Source organism: Sus scrofa, chromosome 2 (assembly GCF_054392235.1).
Source record: "Sus scrofa isolate SSC_HxYL_T2T_F1_AM1 chromosome 2, Sscrofa_HxYL_maternal_Yorkshire_Landrace_v2.0, whole genome shotgun sequence".
Classification (NCBI taxonomy): Eukaryota; Metazoa; Chordata; class Mammalia; order Artiodactyla; family Suidae; genus Sus; species Sus scrofa.
Window position 1 is genome coordinate 44148024 of NC_139384.1, and position 20247 is coordinate 44168270.

Genomic DNA, 20247 nt, shown 5'->3' on the forward strand with positions numbered 1-20247 from the left:
CTTGAATATATTACTAAACCTCTCTGAAAAAAAAAAAGAAATGAAAATTAGGAACCCCATGTGTAAATAAACTATTAGTTATTATGGTATCTAATGAGAAACCTTGGGAGAAAGGAATAAATATTTTGAATTTCCAAAATACTGTGCCAGCTCTCAGAAGGGCAAGTTAGCAGGGAACACTCTGTGAGACTAGAGGAGGAGGCAATTCCCTGAGCCTAAGACCCCTGAACTGAAAGATACGTTATTATGTATACACCACCAAGAAAAATGCTACCATTTAAATTTAGACAATGTTTTCTAATCATTCTGAATTTTTATTTTACACTTTTTTTTTTTTTTCTTGCTGCTTTGATCAGGTCCTTATTTAAAATTAGCTGTTCGGGAGTTCCCGTCATGGCTCAGCGGTTAACAAACCTGACTAGCATCCATGAGGTTACGGGTTTGATCCCTGGGCTCACTCAGTGGGTTAAGGGTCCAGCGTTGCCGTGAACTGTGAACTCTGACTGTAGGTCAAAGACGAGGCTCGGATCCTGCCTTGCTATGGCCGTGGTGTAGGCTGGTGGCTACAGCTCTGATTCAACTCCTAGCCTGGGAACCTCCATGTGCCACGGGTGTGGCCCTTAAAAGAGAAGAAGGCAAAAAATAAAGTAAAATAATAACATAAAATAAGCTGTCCAAAATGATCTGACCTTTACGGAATACACCAATTTAAGTTTCGCGTCAGCCTTCTTTTTTTTCTGTGTTGGGTTTCTTTTCAGATGCTGGTTTCTTGGTCACTGCAACCTTTCTTTTTTCCCCCACCAAAGGCTTCTTACGGCCGACGGGCTTCAATCCTTTCTTTCCTACCAGAGGCTTCTTGCCTGGAACCCCCTTCTCATCTGATTTGGCCTCCAGTGCTGTGGCTGCCTTATCCATCAGGATTTTGTGGATCTTGGCATGGTGCAGAATGGTGTTCTGGCATGTGGGCTTTGCATACAGGTTTAGCTTCCAAATAATTCTCAGGGTTTTCAGTGGCTTCTTCCTCAGGACGCTGTGATGAATCTTCTTGCTTGGTGCTCAGGGGAGGGGGGGTGTCAGGGGGCAGGGCTCTTTGACTCTCTGGGCTTTTCATGATTCTGCTAAGGTCTGTGTTGAGCATCTTGTGTGAGGAGCTTGTAGTTACTCTTGAGGGAGGCAACGTTACACTAAGTGCCACAGAGCTTGTCTAACATGCGGAAAGCACTTTCAGTCCAAAGGCAGAAATGTCCCACGTACCCACCAGGAGCAAGTTTCAAAATGTTCAGTTTGCTTACATTAAGTCAGGCAATTCCAGGGATGTTTCTGAAGGCCTTGATGATACCATTGTCCTCATTATAGACGATGCAGGGGCCCCTGTGCTCCATACGGCATCAGTTTCTCATCTGGTCTCTGCCAGCTCTCATTCACTGAGAGGTGTAAAACTTTTTGATATCATTCCTGGCCTCCAGTTTCTTCAGACGCAAAACAGCCTCCTTGGTCTTCTTGTAGTCTTCAACTTTATCTTCCACCACCAAAGGAAGTTCAAGAATTTCCTCAATACGATGAACTTCAGATATCGTAAGGCCAAGGCAGCCAAGGTAGAGCAGACGGCATATCTCTTCTGCATTGTGTTCACTCTGAGGTGCCAGTGTCGCCAGGTCTTGGTTGGCACAAACATGCGGCCCGCATGATACCTATTTCCAAAAGCACTCTGGCCAGCATGGTAAGTCCTGCCACCTCAAACCCTGGGAGTTTGAACCCCAGCTCTGCCAGTAGCCTAAGACTCAGCGCTGGTTTGATGACCTGCTAATTCACTGACAGTCTAGGGCTGTCTGTTGTTTTTGCACAAGTTGGTGGGAACAAAGTTCACCATAGCTGGTCAAAAGGGAGCCTTGAACACGGAAGGCACAGTGCCATTTTTACGCAATGATCCCTCCTCTTCAGGGTACACTGATATCAGTGGGCAGGCCCACACTATGGCGAGGAGAGGAGAAGGCCACACTCCTCGAAACCCAGCTCCCACAGGAAAAGCTATTTTACACTTTTGGAAAGAGTTCATTTAGACTTAGACATCGATCTTAATCTTACATCACTCTTGTGCATAAACAAAAAGGAAAGCATGCACAGAGTCAATCCTAAAGCAATGATAACCATTTCATGAGTGCTGCTTGGTCATCTGTGAATGCAAAACACATCCTAATTGTATAAATTTATAATCAAGAAATCTATGCCTTTGGAGTTCCCGTTGCGATGCAGTGAAAATGAATCTGACTAGGAACCATGAGGTCGAGGATTTGATCCCTGGCCTTGCTCAGTGGGTTAAGGGTGTTGCCATGAGCTGTGGTGTAGGTCGCAGACGAGGCTCGAATCCTGCGTTGCTGTGGTTGTGGCTGTGGCTGTGGTGTAGGCCAGCAGATGTAGCTCTGATTTGACCCTTAGCCTGGGAGCCTCCTTATGCTGTGGGTGCGGCCCTAAAAAGAAAAAAAAAAATCTATGCCTTAGAAGAGATGAAATAGGATATTTCTATTTATTTATTTATTTATGGATATTTCAATTTAAACCTACATAGTTTTTCTCTCTCACACTATGTTTACGGAGAAGAAATAACAAGCTTTGAGCTATCATTAATCATAAAATCTAAAAAAATCTCAGAATATAAGCTTTGTCCTTGAAGTATGTGATAACCCTAAACTTGAGAAACACTGTAGGGTTTTCCTGCTCTATGAAAACATTGATTGTGAGACGTGGAATTTGTTCACGTACTATGATAAGCCTCGGGCAGTTGACTCGTGGCTGTATCCATCTAGACTTCTTTGTGTGTGTGTGTGTGAGTGTGTGTGTGTGTCTTTTTAGGGCCACACCCATGGCATAAGGAAGTTCCCAGGCTAGGGGTCGAATCACTGCTGCCCCTCCTCAGCTTGGGAGCTTATGGGACCCGGCCCTTCTTCCTGGATACCCTCTCTAGGATGTGGGGTACTTAGAAACACATTGTCCTCAGCTGTGGGTGACGGGAAAGAAGCATCACTCAACTGCCTGGTTTTCACACTTGGGTGCAAAGGGAGCTCTTTCACAATTCTCTAATTTCCCAGGTTCAATTTTTGAAATCTGTAATTACGAGAAAGATGATCCAGGTCCTCTCTGAGAACAGTGGGCTTAGTGTACACACACATTTATCATCCACGGAGCCCTGTCAAACCACATTGTTTAAAACAAGTTTGCAAAATCTCCCATCAATGACCCGCTTATATGTTCCTGACAGATCCGGGCAAATGCACATGAGGTCCAGGCTGGGCCAGCCTGCCTCGTGCCTGAACACGCTGGCCTGGAAGGGAGCCACGGTACACAGAGCCCTTCCTTTCTCTCTGCAGAAGGACTTAGGACTGCTCAAAACAGAGTCTAATGCAGAACCTCTAAAAGCCTCAATTCTCCATTCTGCTATAGATGCCTATGGAACTGGTTCATCCTTCTAGTCACTATTTGACACCTATTTAATCATCCCCCCAGTAGGTGGCAGGTAATTTCCTGGGCCCTGGGAATACAAGTTAGACAAGGTCAGTGCTCTCTTGTGGGTAACATTCCACTGGGAGAGGTATTATTAAGCTAATTAGTATTTAAATTGAATTAAAATATACTATACACGTATTTGTTTATGTGCCATATGGCTGCCAAGTGCAGGTGGCAGCTCTATAACTTATGGCTAAGAATCCAAACCCTTAATCCACAGATTAAGGGTTTGAATTTCAGCTTTGCCACAAACTTTGTAGTAGATAAGGGTAGTAACATGCGAAAATGATTATGATAAACTGTAAAGTGAAAAAGCAGAACATAAAACAATAGGCATTATTCCTCCTGTCTTTGTATACATATTCATATGTACATATTCTTTTTTTTTTTTTTTTTTATCTTTTTGCTTTTTCTAGGGCCGCTCCTGTGGCATATGGAGGTTCCGAGGCTAGGGGTCTAATCGGACCTATAGCCGCCGGCCTACGCCAGAGCCACAGCAACGTGGGATCCAAGCCGAGTCTGCAACCTACACCACAGCTCATGGCAACGCCGGATTGTTAACCCACTGAGCAAGGCCAGGGACCGAATCCGCAACCTTATGGTTCCTAGTCAGATTCGTTAACCACTGAACCACGACGGGAACTCCCATATGTAGGTGTTCTCTTTCAAGGTTAACAATGTGTTTCTAGTACTTGGTCTTGAAAATGACAGGCTCTACTAATCTCTGGGGAAAGAAGTTTCTTTAAAATAAGCAATAGGGAGTTCCCATGATGGATCATCCGAAACAAATCTGACTAGCATTCATGAGGACACAGGTTCTATCCTTGGCCTTACACAGAGGATTAAAGGATCCGGCGTTGCTGTGAGCTGTGGTGTAGGTTGCAGACCCAGCTCGGATCTGGCGTTGCTATTGCTGTGGCTGTGGCATAGGCCGGTGACTACAGCTCCTATTTGACCCCTAGCCTGGGAACCTCCATATGCTGTGGGTGCAGCCCTAAAAAGACAAAAAAAAAGGAACAGGAATTGTCCCTCTCCTGTAGCTGCAAGAATAACAGATAGAATAATAAGAACTGTATCTACAAAAACTATTTCTAACAAAGGAGTTTTTTTAAAAAACAAGAGAGAGCAGAGGTTATCATTATGTCCTATGAACAAAACCCTGTGTGTTTTATTTATTATGTACACATTAATTTCTGTATTTGAAGCAAAATTATTTTTTTGTTTTGTTTTGTTTTGTTTTGTTTTTGGTTGCACCCGTGGCATATGGACGTTCTTAGCCCAGGGACTGAATCTAAGCCAGAGCTGTGACCTAGGCCACAGCAGTGGCAATGCCAGATCCTTAACCCTCTGTGCTGGGCCAGGAATCAAACCAGCGCCTCAAAAGAGACTAGCCAGATCATTAACCCAATACACTACAGAGGGAACTCCAGATGAAAAATTCTTTTTTTTTTTTTCTTTTTTAGGGCTGCACCCATGGCATATGAAATTTTCCAGGCTAGGGGTTGAATCAGAGCTACAGCTGCCAGCCACAGCCACAGGCAAAATTCTTTTTGTTTGAGTTAATAGACTGGAAAAGTGGATAGCTGAATCATGCCAAGGCAAGGTGGTGGAGCTGTTGAAATCCTTAGTACTGCTGGAGGACTGGGCTGCCGTCCTGGACAGCAGTGTGACACTTCACGGTGAAAATAAAGATACACCCAGCAATATCACTCCTTTGATACATGTGGCTCCATGTAGATATAACTTTCTTCTGGTCTAGTACATATAACATGACAGCTTTTTTTTTTTTCATTTTTCTTTGTCTATTTAGGGCCACATCTGTGGCATGTGGAATTTCCCAGGCTAGGGGTTGAATTGGAACTACGCTACAGCCATAGCAACGCAGATCCAAGTCGCATCTGTGACCTACACTATAGCTCATGGCACCACCAGATCCTTAACCCACTGATTGAGGCCAGAGATTGAACCTGCATCTTCATGGATGCTAGTCGGTTTTGGGTTTCTTACCGCTGAGCCACAATGGGAACTCCCTTTGCCATATTTTAGACATTTCTTTTCCCATTCTTTATCTGAAAATTCTTAATTTTCATGTCATGAAATTCACCATCTTAATGCCTAATGTTTTGTGCTTTTGAAGTTTTATTTAAGAATTTTTCTCCATTTCTAGATCACAAACCTCTTTGATATTCTTTTCTATTAACTTTATAGTTTTACCTTCAATTTAGGTATTTAATACTTCTGAAGTTGGCAGTTGTATATGTGTTAGGTAAGAATCCAGTTTTATTTTTCTCTTTCCAAAATTATCAAGTAATCCGTCTTTTCTTCAATGATTTGTGATATCTCTGTGATCATATACTAATGTCCTATACATGTAGCCCTAGTTCTGTGCTCTCTATTCTGTCCCATCCTTGGTCAATGTGTCTTTTTTTTTTTTTTTTTTTTTTGTCTTTTTTGTCTTTTTTGTTGTTGTTGTTGCTATTTCTTGGGCCGCTCCCGCGGCATATGGAGGTTCCCAGGCTAGGGGTCGAATCGGAGCTGTAGCCACCAGCCTACGCCAGAGCCACAGCAACGCAGGATCCGAGCCACGTCTGCAACCTACACCACAGCTCACGGCAACGCCGGATCGTTAACCCACTGAACAAGGGCAGGGACCGAACCCGCAACCTCATGGTTCCTAGTCGGATTCGTTAACCACTGCGCCACGACGGGAACTCCTCAATGTGTCTTTTCTTGAGCAAATACTCCTGTTTTATTACTGTGCTTTTCTGTATGTCTTAATACCTGGTGTGGTAAGTGCCTCTTCTTAATAGTCTTTTTTAAGATTGACTTTTGTAAGCATGGATCTTTATTTCCTGATGTGAATTTTAGAGTAATTTTCTTCAGATCCTGGAAAATTCAGTGAGCCGAGAACTTATCTCCATTTATTTAAATCACCTTTTAAGGTTTTTATTAGAGGTTTGAAGTCTTCTCCATTGTGGTGCTGTGTATTCCTGGTGAAATTAATTCTTAGGAATTTTATAGTTATGTTACCATGAATGGTTTATTATTATTATTATTATTATTATTTTGGCCACCCCAAGAGCATATGGAAGTTTCTGGGCCAGGAACTGAACCTGTGCCACAGCAGGGACTCTGGGCATCACAGTGACAATGCCAGATCCTTAACCCAATGCACCACAGTGGAAACTCCATTGTTTGTTCATTTATTTATTTATTTATTTATTTATTTATTTTCAGTCTGCACCCATGGCATACGGAATTTCCCAGGATAGGGGTCAAATCAGAGCTACAGCTGCCAGCCTACACCACAGCCACAGCTATGCCAGATCCGAGTTGCATCTATGACCTATACCATAGCTCACAGCCAAGCCGGATCCCTAACCCACTGAGTGAGGCCAGGGATTGAACCTGCCTTCTCATGGACACTAATCAGATTATTTCTGCTGAGCCATGATGGGAACTCCTGTTGTTTATTATTTTAATTATATTTTCCATTTGGTTATTTCTGCTGTGGAGAAGTGCTGTTGGTTTTTGTATCGAGTATTGGCCAACCTTGTTAAATTTCCTTATTAATTCTAGTAGTTTACTGATATTGTGGTTTTTTGAGGTTAAAGATTATACTAACTGCAAATTATGACAGTTTTATCTCTGCCTTTCCAATCCTTGTATGTCTTACTTCCAAAATTTTTTTCTGGCATGGGCAGGGCTTCCAAGACTGTGTTACACAACAGTTGTTATAGCAGCCTTCCTTTTTTCACCCCAGAACCACAAAGGCAATGAATTAAAGGTTTTTCCATTAAACAAATTATGTGCTGCAGCTTTTTGGCAAATGATGTTGTAAAATTAAGAAATTTCAATTTGATACGTAGTTTTCTAAATGATTTTTAAAAGAAACCATAAATATGCCTTCCGCTTTATCAAATGCTTTTTTAAATCAATTGAGATAATATTGTTTTTCTCTTTTAGGCTATCATTGTGGTAAATTACACTGATTCTGTAATGTAGACCCATTTTTGCATTCCAAGAATAAATCATGCTCAACCGTGAGACATGTTTAATGCTCCTATTTGATTTGGTAACATGCTGTGTTTTGAATTTTTGCGTCTTTGAGAGTGAAATAGGACTATTGTTTTCTTGTATTGCCTATCGTTTATTTTATTTTATTTTATTTTATTTTATTTTATTTTATTTTATTTTTGTCTTTTTAGGACTGCACCCACAGCATATGGAGGTTCCCAGGCTTGGGGTCAAATTGGAACTGTAGCTGCCAGCCTACACTATAGCCACAGCAAGGCAGGATCCAAGCTGGGTCTGCAACCTACACCACAGCTCACGGCAATGCCGGATCCTTAACCCACTGAGTGAGGCCAGGGATCGAACCCAGGTCCTCATGGATATTAGTTGGGTTTGTTAACCGATGAGCCACGATGGAAACTCTGCCCATCTCTTATTTTATTTTTTATTTTTATTTTTATTTTTATTTTGTTTTGTATCTTTTTGCCATTTCTTGGGCCGCTCCCTCAGCATATGGAGGTTCCCAGGCTAGGGGTCTAATTGGAGCTGTAGCCACCGGCCTACGCCAGAGCCACAGCAATGCAGGATCCAAGCCGAGTCTGTGACCTACACCACAGCTCATGGCAACGCCGGATCCTTAACCCACTGAGCAAGGCCAGGGATCGAACCTGCAACCTCCTGGTTCCTAGTCGGATTCGTTAACCACTGAGCCATGACGGGAACTCGTCTCTTATTTTAGAATCAAGTTATTCTACCTTCTTTTCTTTTCTTTTTTTTTTTTGATCATACCTGCAGCATGCTGGAGTTCCTGAGCCAAGGATCTAACCTGCACCATAGCAGTGACAAAGCTGGATCCTTAACCATAGCCACCAGGGCACTCCCATTTTAGCTTCTTTAAAATGAGCTCTCCAATTTCATTTTTTATGTTTTGTAAAACAATCTGTATAACACAGAATTAACTGTCCCCTGAAATTTTAGCAGACTTCCTTTGAAAAATCATCTGGCCTCAGTGGGAGAGACTGGAGAGGAGAGAGTTTTGACAGTCCCTTCAACTTATCTAATACTTATTTGGCTTCCTAAAGATGTGTCTCTTCGTATCAAAAAGATGACTTTGAGGGTATTAGTTCATCTAAATTAACAAATGGTTTGTCATCATGAGTTGATTATATTGAGTTCTGAGAACAGTGACCCTGTGTTAAGCCTAAATTTGAACCAGGAAAGGGGAACTCAGATTAATCTTCTTTGAGTCTATATAAAGGAATCCATCTGTCTCTGTGAATGGGTTCTAACCAACTCCGAATGCTCCTGTGAAAAGCTTTCATGCTGAAAAAGTGCTGTAGTCATTGACAATAATTATTGTGTTGTGTTGTGTTATAGTCTTGTTGTTGATTGCTATCTTGTGGCTTCTGGCAGAAGACTCCAAGTGTAGTCTTAAACTGTGAGCCACCAGACAGCTGGGCTGAGAGGAGAAACGTGGTAAATCTGTTCTATTAGTTGGTTGTTTCTAGGTTTGAAAGTGAGTGGTGTTAGACTGGCGTGTTATTCTAGGATTCAGTCCAGTATAGGCCGTTTCCCCACACTTACCGAGCCAGGAGCCGAGTGAGGACACCCCACCCCCGCCCCCCGCCCCCAGCAGAAACCACCCACCTCTTAGTCGGTTCAGGGAGCTGCTGCCCTCTACTGGAGAAAAATACAGGTGAAGGTTCTGGTCACAGGAACCTAGAGCTGCTGTGTAAAAAAATGTTTCCTTTTCTTGGTGTGCATTTGCCCCTCATGTTTGTTTTCTTGGGGAGAAAATGAAGCCAAATAACCAAGAGTGCACAGAAGAATTTAACATTTCTTCAGTTGTTTGAATGTAATATTCTCTTTTAATCTCCCTGAGTGAATTAGAGGATCAGGAGGGGAGAATCTAGCCTTTCTGGTGCTGAAGCTCTGCATTTGCAGAAGCTACCCTTGCCTCAGGACTGGCTTGTCAGTGCCTAGAAGGACGAAAGAAAGGATTTGTAGAACCTGGAATTAGGAGTAGTCCCAGGCATACGCTGCGAGTTAATAGCGGGCTCTCTCAAATAAAAAAATAAAGTCCTGACCTAGGTGTGTGTCAATTTCCATGGTGTAAATATTCCCATCACCTCTAACTTCAAATGACCAAGACTTAACAATTGGCTTGAAAAATCCCTGAAAATTTAACAGTCAGGTCTCCTGAACTAATATGAGCTAATTCCAGCACAACACAGAGTAATCCACTTCCAAAGGGTAGAGACTACCAGCTATACTTTTGAATCTAAGTTGAAAGATTCCCTAGGTGAAAAAAGACAGCAAAACAAAACTAACTCTTTTAAAAAGTTTTAGATTTTAAAGAACTCTCTATCTTGAGAGAAAAAAGTGGAAATTTTGCTCCAACAGTGCTTGTAAACATAACTATATCATAAGTTATATGTATTCTGTAACTTGAGTAAAATCCTTAAGTTAAAGGATTGCTTGTCTGAGGAATAAATAAGATAGTTTTCCATGAGTTCCCACTGTGGTGGAGTGGAAACAAACATGACTAGTATCTATGAGGACACAGGTTCGATCCCTGGCCTCGATCAGTGGGTTAAGGATCCAGCATTGCTGTGAGCTGTGGTGTAGGTCATGGATGTGGTTTGGATCTGGCATTGCTGTGGCTGTGGTGTAGGCTGGCAGCTATAGCTCCAATTTGATCCCTAGCCTGGGAACTTCCATATGCTACAGGTGCGGCCCTAAAAAGCAAAGCAAAAAAAAAAAAAAAAAAAGATGGTTTTCCACTTTAAAAGATGGTTCCTAATTGAGAAAAAGAAAAAAAAAACCTACAACAAAGGTAAGCTTTAATGTTCATCAAAATGCCATTCATAGGCATGATAACCTGTGAAGCTTTGTTGGTTGGTTTTTCTTTTTTCTGATTCTTCATAGCCTTAGTGTTCTTCTCTTCCACTTAAATTAATTATAGCAGAAAATGCATCTTGGGGTAGACCATGATGGAAGATAACATAAGAAAGAGAATGGAGTTCCCGTGGTGGCTCAGAGGTAAAAAATTCGACTAGTATCCATGAGGACTCGGGTTTGATCCCTGGCCTCGTTCAGTGGATTGAGGATCCCATGTGGCTGTGGTGTAGACTGGCAGCTCCAGCCCCAGCTCTGATGTGACCCCTAGCTTGGGAACTTTCATATGCTATGGGTGTGGCACTAAGAAAGACCAAAAAAAGAAAAAAAGAAAGAAAGAAAGAAAGAAAGGGAATGTATATATGTATGATGGGTCACTTTGCTGTACAGCAGAAATTGGCATAATATTGTAAATGAACGATAGTTTAATAAAGAAAATTAGAAATAAGAGTTCCCATTGTGGCTCAGCGGATTAAGAACCCAACATAATTTCTGTGAGGATGTGGGTTCGATCCCAGGCCTTACTCAGTGGGTTAAGGATCCAGCCTTGCCACAAGCTGTGGCATACGTCGAAGATGTAGCCTCATTGCCATGGCTGTAGCTGTGGCCGGCAACTGCAGTTCTGATTTGACCCCTATCCTGGGAACTTCCATATGCCACAGGTGTGGCCCTAAGGAAAAAAAAAGAAATTAAAAGTATAAAATACAAAAAATAAGAGAAAATGCAGGTCCCCTAAGCTTCTCAATACCCTTGTCACACATGGCTGTTAGAGGTAGGGTTCCATCTAATTTATTACGTAAACCAATTATTTTCAAGAGCAAAACTACTGATTGTTGCTATTAAAAATTAAGCTGGGACAATAAGCCTAACAGAGACAATCTCTGCAAACCAGGAGACTCATGGGAGACTCCTAGGAAATCTCTTTAAGGCCTGAAGACTCTGACATTGCCATCACAGGACAGCTTTCTTTTGCAGGAGAAACAAGTGAAAATAGCTGACTGCTGCTGTTGTCCACTGTTCTAAGTGAAGTCCTGCAAGAAAATGTGTGTCTGTTCCAGGAAGACAGAGCACATTACGTAACAAAGGAAGGGAATTTGCAATGCTTGACTTGGTGTCTAGAAACTGTACGTGCTTTTTCTCTCTGAAGATTCTATCAAAGAAGACAGTGACTGGCCTGACCTGAGGTGGGGAGGGATTTCCAGCATTGAATGGCTGAGTGCAAACAAACCGTAACAGGATGTGGTGGGCGCTGGCCCAGGATTCTGCCCCAGGAAAGTAGGAGGAGGGGTGTGGACATCACAGCCTCCTCTGTGAAGCAGCCACCGTGCATGCCCAGGGCCCCTGGTTGTGGGTGGTTGACAACGCATCCTTCCACCCACCATGACTACTCCTGGGACCAAGTGAGCCAGGCTGGCTCAGGGACCTGGGATACCCCCACCACAGGGAACCCCACCTTTCCCAAGGATGTAAGTTGTCTTGGGAATACATGAAGGTTGCTTAGCTTAGCCCTGGATAAGAATCAAAGGGACCGAGAAATCCTTTAGACAGTTAACTGTCCCCCATGTTCATGTCATTATACCTACAAGGAATGAAATGGGACCCAAACCCAGAAAGAGGCATCATCCTAATCTTTTTTTTTTTTTTTAATCCTTTCTAGGGCTGCTCCCTCAGCATATGGAGGTTCTCAGGCTAAGGGTCTAATCAGAGCTGTAGCCAATGGCCTATGCCAGAGCCACAGCAACTCGGGATCCGAGTTGCGTCTGTGACCTACACCACAGCTCACGGCAATGCCAGATCCTTAACCCACTGAGCGAGGGGAGGGATCGAACCCACAACCTCATGGTTCCTAGTCGGATTCGTTAACCACTGAGCCACAATGGGAACTCCAGCATTATCCTAATCTTGACGGGCCCTGATCTAAGGGACTCCCAGACACCAGTGTATCCTTCACCTGATCTGCTCCCTCCTGGGCCAGTGCTCTTCGTTCTAACATCCTACTCATATTTCCCAGAGTCTTATCACAAACTGGAAGTTCTTCATCCTTGTTTTTCTTGGCATAATTAGTTGAGCACAGGTTCCTGACTGTTATTTACCACCTTCCAACCGGTCAGCTGTCAAGTCTCCATGATTTGCTTGTATTAGTCAGTCTTGTAGGTCACTTGCCTGTGTCTCCAATGCTTGGCTCACATTCCTTTTCTCCTGTAAATACTCCAGGAGAAAGTCCTGAGGTGGTGTCCCTGGGCTGGGCCTTACCTGCCCTGCTGCTGTCCACAGGCCCCAGCCAGGGTTCTGTTATTAGAAGGGACAGTGCTGATGTCCTCTGCATCCCCCACTGTCTCTGCCATGTACACACGCATCACCCTTTCTTCTCTGGTGAAATCCAGTGGTCTTTAAAATGTCACTTTTGGGAGCTTATGTCGTGGTTCAGCAGAAAGGAATCTGACTAGCATCCATGAGGACCCAGGTTCAATCTCTGGCCTCACTCAGTGGGTTAAGGATCTGGCATTACTGTGAGCTCTGGTGTAGTTTGCAGATTTGGCTCAGATCCAGCGTTGCTGTGGCTGTGGTGTAGGCTGGAAGCTGTAGCTCTGATTTGACCCCCTAGCCTGGGAACTTCCATATGCCGTGGGTATGGCTCAAAAAAAGCAAAAAAAAAAAAATCCCTTTTGGATGAAAGGACAAGACTGGGGAAGGTAAGTGGGCCTGGCAATGGCCATTTCCTGATTTTCTTTTCTTTTTTTCCTTTTAGGGCCATAACTGTGGCATATGGACGTTCCTAGGTTAGGGAGGAAAATGGGAGCAGCAGCTGCAGGCCTACACCACAACCACAGCAAGGTGGAATCTGGGCCGCGCTTGCGACCTACACTGCAGCTCATGGCAATGCTGGGTCCTTAACCCACTGAGTGGGGCCAGGGATTGAACCCACATCCTCATGGATACCAGTCAGGTTTGTTACTGCTGAGCCATAGGGAAACTCCTCTAATGATTTTTATGATGTGTCATTTCTAAATAGCATTGTAACAAATTCTGCACTATAGTTCCACATTCCTGGGCTGCAGTGATCTCCAAATAAACCTGCCATCATGACCTTAAATGGCATCTGCTCATAAATACACTTGAGTGGAGGCCTCCCTTAGTCAGCGCTGAGACCCCCCTGTGTGGCTGCTGGAAGTTTGGTTTTCCTCCGTTTCTATTTCCTTCCTTTCCTACTCCTGTACCTTGGGGTCCCAGCTGCATCCTGAGCTGTGTCTCACAGTTGCCCCGTCCTGCTCTTCCATTTGCCCTGTACTCTCACTTTTTTTTTTTTTTTTTTTTTTTTTTTGCTTTTTATGGTCATACCCATGGCATATGGAGGTTCCCAGGCTAGGGGCTGAATCGGCACTACAGCTGCTGGCCCACACCACAGCCACAGCAATGCGGGATCTGAGCCACATCTGCGACCTACACCACAGATCACCAACACTGGATCCTTAACCCACTGAGCAAGGCCAGGGATCGAACTTGTAACCTCATGGTTCCTAGTTGGATTCATTTCCACTGTGCCACAATGGTTCTTTACATTCTTACATTCTTTAGACTGTCAGCCCTTTTTTTCTAACATTGGTTCCTCTTACATTCTTTAGACTGTCTTACATTCTTTAGACTGTCAGCCCTTTTTTCCTAACATTGGTTCCTCTTCACAGCAAATGTCAGTCCATTAGTGTGGAGGGAAAAGCATCTTTCCCCACCAGGAGTGAGACTGGAAATGGGCAGAAAAATCCCAACTTGCTACACTCCTGAAAGCGGCCTGATTGCACAACCCAGGAAAATTAGAGTGTGAAGAATAAACTCTGCTGTTTTGGATGCTGTGTTCTGGCCAAGAGGGATTTCCCAAATTTCTTTGTTTTTCTTTCTTTTTTTTTTTTTTTCTTCCTTCAAACCTGCCTTCTCAGTTGCTCCACCTGCCAAGTGTTGGTATATAAAGCACCAGCTGCTCCTCACAGGAAGGCGGCACTGGCAGCTCAGCTTCACCAGGAGCCTTGGCAGGAAGGCACAGCCAAAGGTGAGGGGCTAGAACTTTCCAATGCTTCTCCTCCTTGGAGACCTTCTCTCTTCACCAGCGTTTCCGCGCTGCATCCCAGCTCTCTGCTTCCTTCCTGAGTCTACTATCCTGATGATCCGAATTTACAAGATGTGAATACTTTTGGGTCGGGGTTTCATCAGGTGCTTCTCTGTGTGAAGTCAGTGATGAGCAGAGCAGGTGTTTTATAAATACTCGTGCACTGGTTACCTCATTTCACATTAGAGAGGTGCAGTGTACAAAACCCCCTAATGCCTCCTGGAAACTTGCTGTACAGTTGGGTTTCAGGGCTGATAAGGCATGATTGGAGTGGAAAGTGGTTTAAACTAAAAGCTCACTGAAATCCCTCCTATAGTAAATTACTGGTATTCCAGTGAGACACGTGGAAGTGAGAACTGGATCCTCTGAAATACAATCTATCTATCCATCCATCTGTATCTGTATCTATATCTATATATATAGAGATAAAATGTGTGGGATTTATTTTGGGAATGCAAGGATGGGTCAACATTCCCCAAAACACCCCATACCTTTCATCCTTGGTTGTGTCTGCTCATCTCTCTGCAGCAGGATGAAGCTTTCCACGGGCATCATTTTCTGCTTCCTGATCCTGGGTGTCAGCAGCCAGAGATGGGCATCATTCCTCAAGGAAGCTGGTCAAGGTCAGGACTGAAGGATGGGCTGGGGTTTGGGGTAGGGGGAAGTAGGCTGCAAAAGACTGATCCTATGGAGTTCCCGTCGTGGCTCAGTGGTTAATGAATCTGACTAGGAACCATGAGGTTGCGGGTTCGATCCCTGGCCTTGCTCAGTGGGTTAAGGATCTGGCGTTGCCATGAGTTGTGGTGTAGGTTGCAGATGCGGCTTGGATCTGGCGTAGGCCAGCGGCTACAGTTCCCACTCGACCCCTAGGCTGGGAATCTCCATATGCTGCAGGAGCGGCCCTAGAAAAGGCAAAAAGAAAAAAAAAGGACTGCTCCTATGATTCATCTGAGCAGAGGCCACATCCCCTCAGGGCAAAAAGCCATAAGTTAGCAGAAAAGGAGCTTAGTTTTTATGGTAGCACTACCCCAGGCTCTTGGGGCCGGCTTTGAAATCTTTTGTATGGATCCCCAAGCCTGAGATCACATAAAATGTGGGCCCCAAGTTTCAGCTGGAGTGAGAAACAGATCTGGGTCAGGGGGGTGCATGGTCCCTAAATACAAGTGTGGCTCTGCTGCCCCCTCGTGGGAACCAGGGACAGCACATTTCCACGTCTCAGGTAGTCAGGAATTGGGGGGCATCAGATGGGGAGTGAGTGTTCACACTCCCCATCCATCTAGTAATTATGACCCAAATCACTGAGCTGTTAATACCTGCTAGGCACTGCTCTGAGAGCTTAACATGTACAAATGAACTTGTTTTCATTCTCGGGTTTTAATCCTTTAGTCCTGCAACGTAGGGACCATTATGCCTTAATAGAAACAGGGGCACCAAGAGGCTAAGACACCTAAGAAAGTCCTTAGGCAGAGAAGGATTTAACTCAGGTCGTTGAGCTCCCCAGACCGTGCCAGTAACGGTGGTACTTGACTGCCTCCCAGATGAAAGTACAGGTGGGAGAGTGAGGGATGTGCGAACACATGTCCTGCTCTTTATCTGAGCAAATAAATGGCAAATAGTGGGGGACATGGTGCCTTTGGAAGGCAACTCTACAGAGCTCTCCCCACAATAAAAACGTAATGAATAACACTGATGATGGTTGTACTGGGGCTGGGACCTGGCCAGAAACCTATAGTGAGAGATAGGTCTACCTCACTAGCCTGAGTCAAGTGGCAAAAATTTGCTTGTTTCACAAAATTATTTTATGTTATTATTTCACCGTGACAGTTTTTGAATTGTTTTAATAGGGTGCTGTGAATTCTAGCTAAATTCTCACAGACCCAGCTAAAAATATCTTTTCATCGCTTGGGTCAATATTTTTCAAAGGGTTGTTCTAGGGCCACCGTGGTCTGGGGTGCTTTGTGGAAGGCAGGCGCCTAGGTCCACACTCACCTCTTACACTGAATCACAATCACTGGGGCTGACACTGAAAATATGACCTTTTTCAAGAACCCTCAGCTGATTTTTGTGCACACTGAAGTGTGCGCTGTATCCCTGGATTCGCTACCCTTATGTGACAAGATATGCCAGGCATTTTGGAAATACTATTTTGTTTTGGCTGTGCCTGTAGCATGAGGAAATTCCCAGGCCAGAGACTGAACCTGAGCGACAGCAGCGACAACACCAGATCCCTAACCTCTAGGCCACTACGGAACTCTTTGAAAATAGTTCTTAGGGCAGTCTAGACTCAAAGGATCTATTTAAGTGAGTAACTCAGTGGGAATAAGTATGGTAGGAATATCATACCTCTCAACAAAACTATCTTTCCAAATGCCAGAAACAACAAATATATAAAATGAAGATGTTATCTTATGGAGCCTTTATATAAGCCGTGGTTATAACTCTACATTAGATTTTCCCCTTTTCCCTGATAAGTTTCTTCTTTAACTGCCATTTAATTATTCTAGCTGATCATATTCTAGCTCTCTGCTCCTCATCTTAGTTCATTCTGTTTCCTTTTTTTTTTGTCTTTTTAGGGGTACACCCCAGCATATGAAGGTTCCCAGGCTAGGGGTCGAATCAAGGCTGTAACTGCTGGCCTCCACCACAGGCACAGCAATGCCAGATCCAAGCCGCATCTGTGACCTACATTGCAACTCATAGCAACGCTGGATCTTTAACCCACTAAGCGGTGAGGCCAGGGATGGAACCCTCATTCTCATGGATGCTCGTCAAATTCATTTCTCCTGAGCCATGACGGGAACTCCCAGTTCTTTCTGTTCCTTTTTCTTTTGTTTCACTCATTCCTAAGGACCAGAGAAGTGACATATACAGTGTTCTAGAAGTTGACCTGTATTTCCTTGGTTCTTCCGGATAACCACTCTGAGGGAGGCAATACGCCTCTATTTTATTGGAGGGGACACTGAACTTTGGAGCTGGTGGGGCAGTTGCCCTTTCTCTGCATCTGATTCCCTTGTTCTCTTAAGGAACTCACCTTCATCTCCTGCTGACTGAGTTCTGACAGGCGCCCAGGTGCCAAGTATGCCCCAGACAGTCAGATGTATTCAGACCCAGTTGTCCTCACTTTGTCCACAGGGGTGACTTTCTCCCCTTGACTAGGTTGCAGGCATCCTGAGTCTGCAGCCTTCCTCAGAGTCACCTTTGTTCTCAAGCCCTGGGCAGAGGGTTTCCTGTCTTTTTCCAGGTAGAGGTTCATTGCACAATCAAACATCCCTTAAAGACCTTCTCAGCTCTTCTTCACACAAAACCCAAAACAAAATACCAACAGACTTAGAATGGAAGCAAACAGATGAAAACCTGCACCAAGTGTGGATCTCACAACTGTAAAGCAGGGAGGTGAAAAGTAAAGGAATATTCATCTCAAGCCAATGTAATATTCTCCAAAGGCTTAGTCAAAGGCTGAAATCTGTAATGGGGTAGGGGAGGAAATGTTTTATTTCTCTTTTTTGTCCAGATGTAATCACATTCATCTCAGCATTTTCTTTTCCTCCCAGGGGCTAAAGACATGTGGAGAGCCTACTCGGACATGAGAGAAGCCAATTACAAAAATTCGGACAAGTACTTCCATGCCCGGGGCAACTATGATGCTGCCCGAAGGGGACCTGGGGGCGCCTGGGCTGCTAAAGTGATCAGGTAGCAGGGGCCCTGGGGATGCAGGGGTGGGTGAGCAGAGCTTCCCTGCAGAGGGCAGCCTGGAGGGGCCACCCCCTGCAGAACTTTCCTGAAGGGCTGGGGCCCCTCCTCCTCTTCTCCACCCTCCCCTCTGTGCCCTGTGTGAGGTCTGAGCGGCTGCAGAGCCGAGCAAGGCTGGTGCAACAGGTCATTCCCCAGCCTCCCCCTCTGGGTGTTATTCACCCAGCATAAGGGGGACCCGCAGGGCTGAGGCGGGCTGTGCCCAGGTGGCCTCAGGGCTTTAGCCCCTCTTTCCTTGGCTCCTCTCAGAGTCATCAACACCTTGGAAGAGGAGCCATGGGTCAGGTGGGGCTGCTGCTCCTCAGCCCTGGATTAACCTCCCTGCTGCCCTCCTCCATTGCAGCGATGCCAGAGAGAATGTCCAGAGAGTCACAGACTTGTTTAAGCATGGAGACAGTGGCCACGGAGTGGAGGACTCAAGGGCTGACCAGGCTGCCAATGCATGGGGCCGGAGTGGCAAGGACCCCAACCACTTCAGACCTCGTGGCCTGCCTGACAAGTACTGAGCTGCCTCTGCCTCTGCTCAGGAGATGGGCTGTGAGCCTCCTGTGAGCAGGCTTCGTGCTGAGCTAGGTTATAGTATTGTGCATCTGTAGTACTTGATAGTTGGTAAAAAGCATATAAAAATGTGTAATAAATGCTTGTGAATTCCAATTTGTCCTTGGCGTTTTGAAATAGTATATGACATTCTTCTTGGGAACCTGAGCCTATTTAATACCATGGGGATGATCACCGTTTTTAAAAAGGAGATAAAAGCACTAATTAACACTAGTAACAATTTGGGGTAAAACTGTACACACTCATCCATTAGTATCTGCTGGGGATTCGTTCCTGGACCCTATGCGGATACCAAAATCCACAAACACTAAGTGCCTCATATACATGGATTTAGTTGGCTCTCTACATCTCCACATCGGAACGCACCATACAGCTGACTGGAAGGCTGCAACACAGACCATACTATGTAGAACATACATGGTCCATTATATGGACCAACTATCAGTCCGTAACTCCATTTATAAATCATGGAACAGATAATAAGAATACCATGAACAATTGTAGCAATGAAGCTTAAAATTTGATAAAAATCAACAAATTCTTAGAAAGATACAACTTACAAAAACATACTCAAAAAGCAATAAATGAAAACTTGGATTGTTCTATAATTACTGTAAAAGATTAACTCTTCCCCCAAAGAAAACAGCAGTCCCAGATGATTCTGCTTACAAATTTAACCCTTCAAAAAAGCAAAATTTTTTTTTGTAGAAACAATTCTGCAAAGTAAAAGAGAAAATACTCCTCCATCCTTTCTAGGAAGATAGGAATATTTGACACTATGAAAATCAAAGGAAAATATAAGCAGCCAAAACTTTACATAATATTACCAATAACAAGTTGTGAAAGAAACTTTCAGCTAACAATAATAATTTCAAAAAATTTAAACAACTATGCTAAAGACAAATTACCTATTTTTTGTTATAGAAAATCATCTTACAAGGTCCTTGTCATAGAAAAAGATGGTTAAAGCAATCTCAGCAAAAATTATATTTAAAAAAGATTGTAAATAGGCAGAGCACAGTGGATTTTTACATCAGTGAAACTAACTATTCTCTGTGATACTATACGGTGGATATATGCCACTATGAATTTGCTAGATCATAGAATGTACAACACTGAGCGAACCCTAATGTAAACTACGGACTCTGGTGAAAATGATGCACCAATGTAGGTTCATGCATTGTATCAACTGTTGCCTTTTTTTTTTTTTTGTCTTTTTAGGGACACACCCACAGCATTTGTAGGTTCCCAGGCTAGGGGTTGAATCAGAGCTACAGCTGCCGCCCTACACCACAGCCACAACAACGTGGGATTTGAGCCGCGTCTGCAACCTACACCACAGATCACAGCAACATCAGATCCTTAACCCACTGAGTGAGGTCAGGGATCGAATCCATGTCCTCATGGATCCTAGTCCGGTTCATTAA

At 44.1% G+C, this 20247-nt stretch overlaps 1 protein-coding gene and 1 pseudogene across 3 annotated transcripts; one reads left to right on the top strand and one right to left on the bottom strand.

The window, feature by feature from the left end:
- Positions 1-568: 568 nt before the first annotated feature.
- On the bottom strand, positions 569-12770 carry LOC102165880 (large ribosomal subunit protein uL4 pseudogene; annotated as a pseudogene).
- Positions 12771-14326: 1556 nt separating this feature from the next.
- Positions 14327-18916, top strand: SAA3 (serum amyloid A-3 protein). 3 transcript variants are annotated; one of them, XM_013994502.3, is made up of 4 exons: positions 14327-14455; positions 15041-15135; positions 18064-18202; positions 18606-18916. In XM_013994502.3, exons 2-4 carry the CDS (start codon positions 15045-15047, stop codon positions 18766-18768), a joined length of 393 nt encoding a protein of 130 aa, XP_013849956.2. In that variant the 5' UTR covers positions 14327-14455; positions 15041-15044; the 3' UTR covers positions 18769-18916.
- The last annotated feature ends 1331 nt before the right edge of the window (positions 18917-20247 follow it).